Source organism: Hydra vulgaris, chromosome 11, assembly GCF_038396675.1.
Source record: "Hydra vulgaris chromosome 11, alternate assembly HydraT2T_AEP".
In the NCBI taxonomy this organism is placed as follows: domain Eukaryota; kingdom Metazoa; phylum Cnidaria; class Hydrozoa; order Anthoathecata; family Hydridae; genus Hydra; species Hydra vulgaris.
Window position 1 is genome coordinate 32,221,697 of NC_088930.1, and position 12,608 is coordinate 32,234,304.

Below are 12,608 nucleotides of genomic sequence, written 5' to 3' on the forward strand. Positions count from 1 at the left end.
AATATGGTTTCAAAAGTTCCACCAACATCAACTAGAATAATGGTAAGCATATTCCAAAAAAAGGGCCAACTAAGTTGAGCTACGACAGTGTGACAACAATGATTCTTTATTAAATTCTAGAAACTACGAAATACTTTTTTTTTTAAATTGCGCGTTGCAAATAACCATCTCTAAAAATGGTCCACCCACCAATCTACACAACAAAAAGTTAAAAAATGTTATAAAAAAATAAAAATTTTGATAAAATGTAAAACTTTCTTTTGAAAATTCCGTTTTTGGATTTTGCATTAAACATTGTTTAGTTAAATGCATTAAATGTATTAGGCATTATTTTAAATTCTTTTATTGTATTGTTAAGTTAAAAAATTCAAAATTAGTTTCAAACCAGAAATACATGTTGTTTATTTTAAACTAAAATAACCATACTTCTTTTTATATAAGTGTAAAAATTTATAAAAACAATTTTAAGTGCAAGAATTACAAAAGTGACATTTGATACCATGAAAGTTCTCAATACCATAAAAAAACCTCTCCTATGCCTTTTGGCCCTACCAATTTTGAATATCTAATTTGAAACTAAAAAAAAATTAAATTTGAGTAGTGTTATACACCGATTACATTTCCTGGATGGATGAAAATATCAATTTCGTGCCGGTCAATATAAACCCTCTTAATGTTCCCAAAGCCCAGCCAATCGAAGACTATTGGGGAGTATTGTGTATCAGAATGTGTATAAGGGTGGATGGGAGGCCAAAAGTTCACAACAATTGATTGGGCGTATCAATGTGTGTTTGAAAAAAGTTGATGCAACATTTTAGGAGCCTGATAGGTAAGGATGAATATCACCTTTTTAACTTATATTGTTAATAAAATTAACAAAATTCAATATAGATATTTAATTTGTAATATAATGCAGTAAAACGTTTTTAAAGAAACTTTTATCTAAATAAAATTTGAAAATTTACTAATCAATCAATTTTGGCATTTAAAAGAACTGATTTAAAAACTTGATGTAAAGTGTATTACCATATTAATGTAAAGAAACAAATTTTATCATTATTAGTAATAAACAAATAACTCTAATAATATTATAGCTAGTGCATTGTTAATTCACTAGTCACAAGCGAAATAATAATTATGAAAAATAACTCTCGAAGATGTACAAACATACACTGCTGCCATTCAATTGTGAGTTTAGTAATATCACTTTTAAATGTAAGAATTAAACAAGTATTATTTTAACATTTACTGGCACAGTTACACAGTTACACTATCAAAACAAAATTGTATAACTAACATATCAATAACGTTTTGAGAAACATTCAAAATATTATTATCATTTTTTGAATAAAAACCACAAAATAAATTCAATGTAGATATTTTATCTTGTAAACAAGTTTAATTTCTCCTAACCTTCATATTTTCAAATTCATCTAAAACGGCATCAAAATCTTTTTTATCATATTCTATTAATAATAATAATAACTTTCTATTCTGTATATTCTATTATAATATTAATAACTTTCTTTATCATATTCTATTAATAAAAGTATCATTTTCTATTAATAATTAATATAATCTACAAAATCTGTTTTGGAACATGATTATCTAGTTTACATGTTAAAAGTAAACAGTCTTTATGTTAAATTTACTGAAACCTAAAAGCTGCACCTAAAGTCAAATGTAGAGTAAGCATTATACTTAATGTAATACAAATGTTTATTATTTTAAAAAACATTTAACCAAGTATTTTAAAATAACATAAACATATCAAACTTATCATTGATTAGTAAGTTATAACTTTTTTTCTTCTCCCTATAATGTCAGTTTTTATTTTGCAAAATTAGTAATTATAAATAATAATAATATTTTTTTTTTATTATTCATAATTTTTAATAATTATTATTTATGTTTTTTAGATTTTTATGATTTTATCTTTATGATTTTAAATATAGCTTGGGGCTATATTTAACATTGATAATGTAAACAGATAAAATACTGCATAAGGATTTTAATCTACTTCACATCAGTAGATTAAAGTTTTCATAAAGCAAATCACTTTTGAGTGAAATTTTGAAATGCAAAAGTGGTTTGTTCTTTATTTTTTACAGCAGTAAAGAAGCCTATTAAAAACACGACTCTTTAAAACCTCATTTTTCAAAATACTTGTTTAAAAAGTTTAATATGAACTAAAAACATTTTAGAAACTACAGATCATAAATGCTTAATATAAATATAAATGCAATTATATTTTTTTATTATTATTTTATAAATTTTGAAGATATACAACTATTCCAAAACTTTCTTGCTGGCACTTTTTTTAAATGGCACCTATTGCAAGGACCATACTGGCCATACCTTAATAACAGTTCTGTGAATAGGCAACTATCATATTTAAAACCTGCTGTTGTCAAAACATCAATTAAAATAAAAACTTTAAACCTTTCAGACATAAAAAAATTATTCAAAAAACTTAAAGTTCTAATTTTTTCAATGCTAGTAAAATTTACTTTCTACAAAACGCTAAACAAAAAATTACCAACTTCCATTATAATCTTTTTCACATGAAGTTGACTAATATATTTGTACTCTACTGAAAACTGCTAAATTTACTTTATTAAAAAATTGCTAAAAATCTTAGTGTACCATTTTATAAATTTTTTTAAAAATTCAAAAGAAACATTTTATTCAAATTCTTTGACATTAATTTTGACATATAATTTTGAAATATTATTCTATCTTTGTTTTTTAAAAATATTATTCTATTTTCGGTTGTAGTTGATACTACAATTAAATATATGTTTGTAATTCACTCTTATTATAGTAAAGTTTTAATTTTCAATTAATTATATTAATTATGTTATTCTGTTAGTGTTATATATGTATGTATGTATGTATGTATGTATGTATGTAAGTATCTCTGTGTGTGTATATATATATATATATATATATATATATATATATATATATATATATATATACATATATATATATATATATATATATATATATATATATATATATATATGAATATATATATATATATATATATATATATATATATATATATATATATATATATATATATATATATGTATATATATATATATATAAAAATTAGTAAAAAACACTTATCTAACTTTTTAGTGTTTTTTACTAATTCATTATTACTCTGTTCTTTAAGAACATTGAGCACTCTATTTGTAAAATACACTAACATAATTTACATATATATACATATATATATATATATATATATATATATATATATATATATATATATATATATATATATATATATATATATATATATATATACACACTGCAGGCCAAAAGAGTCCAGACACTTGATATTTTTATATAAAAAGCTAAAACCTATCCTGTATCATTAAATTAATCAATAATATTAATTTATAATACTTAAACTTACTAATCTTAAGAGTTTATGTAAGTTTAGGATCAGTAATTGGGTATTACTGACCTCAAACTTACATAAATAAGTTTGTTTCTTTAATTGTTTATTTTAACTTGATATATAGCGTTACATTACTCTTAAGAGTTTGGTCTTGTTAAAGTTATTTACTTGTTGAAACATGAAGTAAATATTTATAATATAATATTTATAATATAGTGATAGCCGACTAAAATGATTAAGAATATTTAGTTTTGTTTAGTTTTCATTTGGTATTAATGACGCTTGCATTAAAAAATCTTGAAAAAAATTTTAAAATTTTATAATTCGATTACTTAATAAAAAATATGGGTAAAAAACCTACTTTAACGGTTGCAAAACATTCTGAAATAATTACATTACATAAAGAAAGTTATTTAGTTCGTAAAGTTATACCATCAAACGATGGAAAGAAACAGGCATATTTGAAGACAAAAAAAGATCTGGTAGACCACAGAAGACAACAAAAGCAGAAGATAATAGTATAATATTGATGAGTAAAAGAAATCGAAGACTTACGGCCCCGGAAATAACTTAGGCTTTAATAGAAGTCATTCAAAATCTATTTCATTAACCACTATGAAACGACGTCTTAGACAAGCAGGACTTTCTGGACGTATAGCAGTCAGGAAACTGTTGCCACGGATGGGAAATAAAAAGAAAAGTTTACAATGGGGCATAAACCACCAAAATTGGACAGAAGAAGACTGGGGAAAAGTACTATGGACCAACAAGTCCAAATTTGAACTGTTTGGGCAAAGACTTAGAATTTACATCAGAAGAACAACAAAAGAAAAAATGATCCCAGAGTGTTTAGTGCCGACAATCAAACATGGAGGTGGGTCAGTTATGGTATGGGGATGTTTTTCTTCAGCAGGTGAAGGTAACCTAGTTAAAATTGAGGGTATTATGAAAAAAGAACAATATAAAACAACTCTAGAAAACAATGCTATACTTTCTGGCTTAAGAACTATTTGTCGTGGTTTTGTTTTTATGCAGGACAATGACCCTAAACGCACCTCAAAATTATGTAAGAACTATATAAAGGAACAAGAGGATAATGGTGTCCTCAAAAACATGACCTAGCTGGCCCAATCACCAGATTTGAACTCAATAGAGTTACTGTGGGAATTCTTCCCACAGTAACTCTATTGGGAAAGGTCAGACAAAAATGCCCAACATCCAAAGAGCACCTGTGGCAGATATTAGAAGAATCCTGGTTATCAATTACACTCGAAATAGTAAATAAATTAATAAATAGGATGCCACGGATCGCAAAAAAAGTGATAAAAACTTGCGGGTTATTTTTTTGACGAAAAGACAGTTTAATAATAATAGTGTTGTTAGTATTTTTTTTATTTCATTTTTTTTCTTTTTTTTTTCTTAAATAGTAACTATATGTATCTTTTATAAAATAAATATTATATTTGAATTTTTTTGAAATAATTATGGGAGTTTTAATTAAAAAATTAAACAAAATCCAAGTGTCTAGAAACTTTTGGCCTGCAGTGTGTGTATATATATATATATAAACATATATATATATATATATAAACATATATATATATATAAACATATATATATATAAACATATATATATATATATATATATATATATATATATATATAAATATATATATAAGTTTATATATATATATATAAGTTTATATATATGTTATATATGTTTATATATGTAAAAGTTAGGTTTAATTTTATGAAAAATGCTTGTGTTTTATAGATGTTAACAGAATACAAAACAAAATTAAAAAAATAAATTAATCAGTAGATCAAAATTTTATAAACAACTAACTCTTCTCAGTAATATAGTATTTTAATTTAAATATGCTTTTATGAATCTCACTATTTGTTTGTCACCATTTTCTATTGCCCTAACCATGATTACACACTTTTTTTTTTGTAAATTCACCTCAAGGCTGAGAAGGCCACTACAGACAAGGAAGCTACTTAATTAAGAATTTTATGTCTTTGTAAAAATCATTTGAATTTAAAAAAAGGTTTCTTAAAATTACATTCTGACAAAGTCTAATGGTTTAAAAAAATTAATTTGTATATAGTCTCAAATTTGTTTAGTGAACTGCATCAGTTAAAAATAAAATATAAAAATGTCTTACATAGTATTTTATTCTATTGCCATCTACTTTAATGAAATTCTGTATAACACTTCCAAAAGTGAAACTTAAGTATGGGGGTAAATAAAAATCAAATTCCACATCAGCATTTAAAGATTCATTAAATGTTGGATAAATGTGTAAATTCATCAATAGTAAATGCCTGTGAACAAATAAAAAAAATTTGAAGTAATATTTTTTTAAATCTATTCGACTTACATTACTCAACAAATATTTTTAACTTTTTATTTTAAATTATAATTCGAGCAAACTTTAAAAACATAAAAGTCAAAAAAATATTTTTTGTTTACAAAAGTATAAAAATCAGATGTAACTTTTACAAAATTTAACATAAATTCTAAACCCTTATAAACAATAAATAAATTAACTTCATAAATTTTAATTAAAATTAAAAACTAAAATTAAGTATTTTATTATTATTTAGAAAAAATAAACTTTGAGCTTTAAAAAATTTAAGCTTATCTTTTAACTTTATCTTTAATTGTTATTATTTGACAACATATTTTGTTTATTGAAAAACTTTATTTTAAAATATTTGAATTCAAAAATCATTCAAAATACAAAAAAAATACGCCAAAAATTATCTGTGATAAATTAAAATTGTGAAAATGTTTTTATCATCTAAAAAAGAACATGTTGGACTATATATTTTAGATTTATCAAGTAAAATAACCAATATAAATGATTTAGGCCTTTATCGCAACAATGGTTTAATAGTAATGTTTAAAAAATCTGGTCCACACCTCCATAAAATTAGAAAAGATATAAAATTTTTTAAAAATATTGACTTTCAAAATTGAAATAAACATAAATTTAAAAATTGTGAACTTTCTTGACATCACATTTGACCTTTTGAAAATTCATAAGTCTTTTAAAAAACCAAATGATAAATTATTGTATATTAATATTAACTCAAATCATCCACCCCAAATTCTAAAACAAATCCCAATTTCAATTAATAACAGGCTAAACTAAAATTCCTCCAATGAAAATGTATTCAATTTCTCTAAACAAATATTTGAAGATACCCTTAAAAAAAGTGTTTTTAAAAGTTTTGAACTAAAGTTTGACCCTGAAAAAAAGAATACAAAAAAGCGAAATAGAACTAGAAATGTAATTTGGTTCAACCCCCCATATAGCAAAAATGTTTTCACTAATATAGGAAAAGTGTTTATAAAATTAGTCAATAAGCATTTCCCGCCCTCTAATAAATTACATAAAATTTTTAATCGAAAAACAATTAAAGTTAGCTACAGTTGCACAAAAAATATGGAAAGAATTATTAAAGGTCACAATAATGCTTTGTTAAGCAAAAAAGAAATCCTAAATGAAAAAACTACATAATATTGTAATTGTCAACAAAAAGACAACTGTCCAATGAGTGGAAGTTGTTTATCCAAAAATGTGATATATAAATGGATTGTTTCCTCTTAGAATGTACCTGATAAACAATATATTGGCATAACAGAGGGTGGAATGGAAAAAAAGTTTTGATAATCATAAGCAATCTTTTAAAAATAAAAAGTATTCAAAAGACACCATGCTGTCAAAATATATATGGGAATTAAAAAATAAAATATTGATGATTTTATACTAAATTGGTACATCCGCAAAGCAGCACCTTCATATAACAATATTTCCAAAAAATGAATACTCTGCCTACAAGAGAAATTTGAAATTATTACAAATGCAAACCAAGAATGTTTATTAAACAAAAAATCAGAACTGATTTCTAAATGCAGGCGCAAAAATAAGTTTCTCCTAAAAAACTATAAAAATAAGTGAGCTCAAATAATAATTACATTAAACCCCCTTTATAAAAAATATTTTTAAAAAAAAGTAAAAGTAATCAATTCTAAAAGATTCTTTTTATAATCGTGTCAGCATATTCCACAAATGTAAGAAAATTTACAGTAGTTAAGACATTTGTGACTTCCTATAATTTAATTTTTGGTATAAATTAAAGTTTTATTAATTTGATTATTCATTTCTGATGAGTCTTTATTGACGAAACACAGTGTTAAATGAAAAAAAAATTTTTGTTAAGTGATTTTCTACTACTTTATATATATATATAAAAACTCTGTTGAACTACCACCCCTTCTTCAGCTATTAGGGTAGCGTAGATGTAAACCTGTGTTAAATTGTTTCCTGCCTAGGATAAGGATTGCTGGTACTTCTTGAATCTACTAGATTTGTACATATGCCTACTTGATAGTGGCGATGCAAATCTTCCTGTTATCTTCTAATAAGACTACACCTCTAAAACTCAGTTTAATGGTTCTGATGCCGGCTGGTAGTAAGGTTTCCCAAACTTTGTAATAGCGCTCAGAGAAGCTGATTTTATTATTTTAGACATAAAAAACCATTACCATGACCTAACATTTCAATATATCTTTCACAAATATTTGTGGTCTTCAATGTAACTTTCCACCAGTTAACTGTCTTACCTCTGGCAAAACTCACCAGTCTTACTTACTCTTTGTGAGACTAATTTAAGTTCACCTGATTCTTCTTCGGAAATAAGTATTAATGGCTACTAAGTATTTGTGTCTTGTCTCTGACCATAGCTTATGTTTATGCTATCATTGCACTGTTTACTACTATCCTTGAGTTAATGTCTTATGTTTATCCACTGATAAACATGCCTCTTATGTTTATCCACTGATAAATATGCCTCTTATGTTTATTCACTGATAAACATGCCTCTTATGTTTATCCACTAATAAACATGCCTCTTATGTAACCTCCTGGATCCGAGCAGGGATGAAAGCTTTTATTTTTTCTCATTGGTTTGATGACCAACCCTTTTGGTCGATCATCAAGCTTTAATCTAATCTATGGTTTTCACCTTCTTGTGCAGCTGCATTTATATTGTAATCATGTTATTCATCTGTTTTAAAAGAAAAGCTTTCTTGAGAACAAGCGCTTTTTTAATATTTTTTATTATTTAATTTTATTAAAAAAATTGTTGTTTAAGGCTACGCTCCATTATTCTCAGTTTATTTAATCTCATATTTTATCTAAGAAATAATGCTGTAGAGACTTCTGGAAAATGTTCACCAGTGTCATTAACAAAGGTAGATTAAACATTCCGTGTCTAATTCATTATACCCCTTATTTTATACCCCTTTTAAGGATACATCAGAAATATTTGCAAGGAACTTTTCCGCTAATTTTACTCTTGAACTTAATAGCCATACTCTTCCTTCTATTCCTGTTATCTGTACCAATTCAGTTATTACCAATCTGGCTTCTGTTGCTAAAAACATTTTTTTACTAAACTCTCCTACAACTTGTGGTCCAGACAACATTAACTTTCTCCAGAACTATCTTTAAGTCTATCTAGACTATTAAATAAGTGATTGACTGAATCTTCCTTTTCTGCCTTCTGGAAAATGGCATTCCGATTTTAAAAATACTCTGGAGAACACTCTGACCCCTACAACTCTTCAATCAGTCATCTTTATATTATTATCAAGGTATTTAATCAATAAATTTCTAACATCCTATCTTGAATCTAATAACTTACTCTCTGACAATCAATATGATTTTCAATCATTTTATTCTATAGGTGACTTTCTAACTGCTCTAACCAAAAGATTCTATTGTGCATTAGATAGGGGAAGCAAGGCAAGTGCTATTGCTCTCCATAAGCTTGCTGAATTTAGTGTATCTTGATATTATTAAACCAATTCTTTCCAACTGCAGCATTCCTTGAAGGCCAACACTCTACTTTGCTCCAGTAACTTCTGGGACGCCTCAGGGTTCTATCCTTGCTCTTGTATTGCTTTTGATCTACATTAATGGTCTTCATGAAGGTTTTTAATCTAAAGTGGCATGCCACTTTATTTAAAGGCACTTTACTTTAGATTTTTTCACTTTACTTTAGATTACTTCACTTTAGATTACTTCACTTTTTTTTTGTTCTAAAAGTAATATTAACAAAATAACCAAAAAAATATTTTGGGAGGTAATTCTGGACACATGTAGAGGTTTATTGCAAGTGATTTTGAAATCTTTTGAAATCATCAGTGAGACTTTTTTCACTTTTAGTTTTTCCACTTTTTATTTTTATTTTTGCCTATGGTAATTTATATTGTAATCATGTTTTTCCACAAAATAAGGGTCAAAACTTTGTCCCACAAAAAAAAATCATTAAATAATAATTGGCCCTAAGGCTTTGGAAATTTAAAAATATTTTTATTGAAAACTACTAAAAACTCACCCAAGCTGAGTAATTTGTAATAAATTAAAAAGCAGCTAAAAAACTCTTAAAATTTTATTTTTGCACTTTGTTTTCTCTAACTTTATGAAAAATATTGTTTAATACATGACACATGACTAGCAAAAACAAATCAGTAATGACTAGCAAAAACATTATCAATCTGGAGTTATTCTTAAACCTTCTTACTGTTACAATACATTTCAAAAGTTGTTGTGAATATTCTAGATGTAACATCTCTTTTGTATCTTTCCCAGTGAGTTTTGAAGTTTGAATGTGAAACTTTCTTTACTTGTTCACTGAAGAAACCAAATCCTGTCTATATAATTTTGATGAGCTGTAGTACAGCTCATCAAAATTATATAGTTTCACATTATATTCACAAAATATAAAATAGTTTCACATTCAAACTTCAAAACTCACTGGGAGAGATACAAAAGAGATGTATCTCTCCCAGTGAGTTTTGTATTGTAAAAACAGCATGTACTTTTGGTGTAAAGGAAAATGGGAGTTTGATGTAGCTGTCTCTGAATTTCATAACTTTTGATTCAAAATCTGGATCCAGCTGGATGCCAAAGCATGCAGTAACCACATCTCAAAAATGAGACAGAGCTTCAATTAAGAAATACCCTAAAAATTGATTGAGATCAAGTTGGCAAAATCAGCAAACTGCTGTAACTTGCTAAAACTTCTTAAGTAGAATATACCATTCCTTTGCACCATCCCAAAAATAAACCAGATTTTTCACTAGATGATTCACAACACCTAGCAACAAATGTAGCTCCATTGAAGAAATAGTTTCTAATAAACTGCAACAGTTGTCAATGAACCGTCAATGTTTTGAAAGACTTTTGATTTTCTCAAATTGCTGCCTGAAAACTAAGAAACTCTTTTTTTTGCTTCTAATAACGCCAAATGTTTTCAGGCTTCCATAGTTGAGGTAATTTGTTGACTCAATGCCACACCAACAACAAGGGTGCCTGCTGCTATGAGATTGTATACCACACATTATATTGGCAAGTTCATATCACATGATATAACCAGTGAATCTTTGGCACACTTTTTTTGAAATTTGATGAGATCAAGAATAGGCTTGACATTAGCATAGGTCTCTGAAGTTCTTGAGAAATTGCTACCAGTATTTGTTTTTTGACACTGGTAGATTTTGATGATGTAGGTGTCATCAATCTGACAATTTTCTTAAGTGAATTTTGAAGCTCATCTTCATTATGAACCATAATAAGGGTAAAGCATACTTTCAGAAATTTTTCTCTTCCATTTTCAAGTTTTTCTCTTTCTATACACAACAGAAGAGTAAAAAATTTTTCTTGCTCACACGAATATTTCAATGAGCTTTTTGAGATCACAAAAGTGAACAACTTGGCTTTTGGTATTGCTTTCACTGAGCTAAATACTTTTGACTATAAAATGGTCATTGAGCTTTTGACCTGCTTGAGAAAATTTCTGTTGAAAGTTAGGTTTTATAGTTCTGACAGGGCTGAAAAGCTTCATAGCAGATCCTAACTTCCTCATCCTGTTGCTGGAAAAACCTGTGTTTGCTGAATTTGAAACTTTTTTGGGTTGTCAGAGGTTCCTTGAAAAATTTCAAATATTTCTAATTCTGCATCCAGCAACTTTTCTATTTCTTGTAAAAGAAATCTTATGAAAATACACTTCCTTCCATTACAATTAAACCTGTAAGACACAGTTAGACATTCCGTTATCAAAGTCAAATCTCAAATAAATCCTTCAACAGCTTGAGGTCCAGACAACATTCCTGTCATAGCCTTATAAAGTGATGTCCGAAACTCTCTTCAATTCTCTCTAAACTACTTAATAAGTGCTTGACTGAATCTTGTTTTCCTGTCTGTTGGAAAATCTCATCTGCTGTTTCAATTTTCAAAAACTCTGGAGATCACTCTGACCTCTCCAACTATAGTCCAATCAGTATTTTTATTATTATTAGCAAGGTCTTTGAGTCTTTGATTAATAAATTTCTAACATCCTATCTTGAATCAACTAACTTACTGTCAGGAAATCAATACTGTTTTTATACTTCTCACTCTACGACTGACTTTCTAACTGCTGTGAAAAAGATTTTTTCATGCATTAGATTGAGACATTGAGACTATTAAGGGCCATTTGGGATATCTAATATTTTTTGGTAAAGTTTGGCATGCTTTTCTTATCAATAGGCTTGATTTATATGGTCTATCTTAGAAGGTTTTTGAGATGATCAAATCATTTCTTTCTAACTGTTTTATCAAGTCATCTTTGAAGGCCAATACTCTTCTTCATTTCCAGTAACTTCTAGAGTATACCTAAGGTTCAATAATTGGTTCTGTTTTGTTTTTTATTTTCATTAATAATCTTTTTTTTTTTTTTTAAACATCTTCGCTTCCAACAAGGCTGCAAACAGCCACTAATTAAAGTTGGAAGTTACTAAAAGAGAAAAGATGAAGATTGTAGAGCAAGATACCGATTGACAGACGGCTTAAAAGATTGCAAATTATATGAATCAGGAAAGCAAGATGAAGGAAGCGAATTCCAAAGAACTGATGTTCGAAGAAAAAATTTAGACGAATAAGCGTTTTTGGAGCACTTAGGAACAGCTACAGAAAAAGGATGACACTTAATTGAATGACGAGTAACACAAGAATGAATTTTAGTAGATGGCACAAGAGACGCTAGCTCTTTAGAGCAGTGCCCATTATAGTATTTGTAGAAAAGAGAAAGAGAAGCAACAATACGACGATGTGATAATGGTTAGAGGTTGGCTGCA

At 27.0% G+C, this 12,608-nt stretch overlaps 1 protein-coding gene across 1 annotated transcript in view; it reads right to left on the minus strand.

The window, feature by feature from the left end:
• The window catches only part of LOC105846609 (uncharacterized), a 133,045-nt gene that overhangs the window by 11,484 nt on the left and 108,953 nt on the right, over window positions 1–12,608 (minus strand). The window contains exon 14 of the mRNA XM_065810787.1: window positions 5,584–5,743. Within this exon, the coding sequence (XP_065666859.1) occupies window positions 5,584–5,743 (160 nt within the window). The remainder of the gene's footprint in view (window positions 1–5,583; window positions 5,744–12,608) is intronic.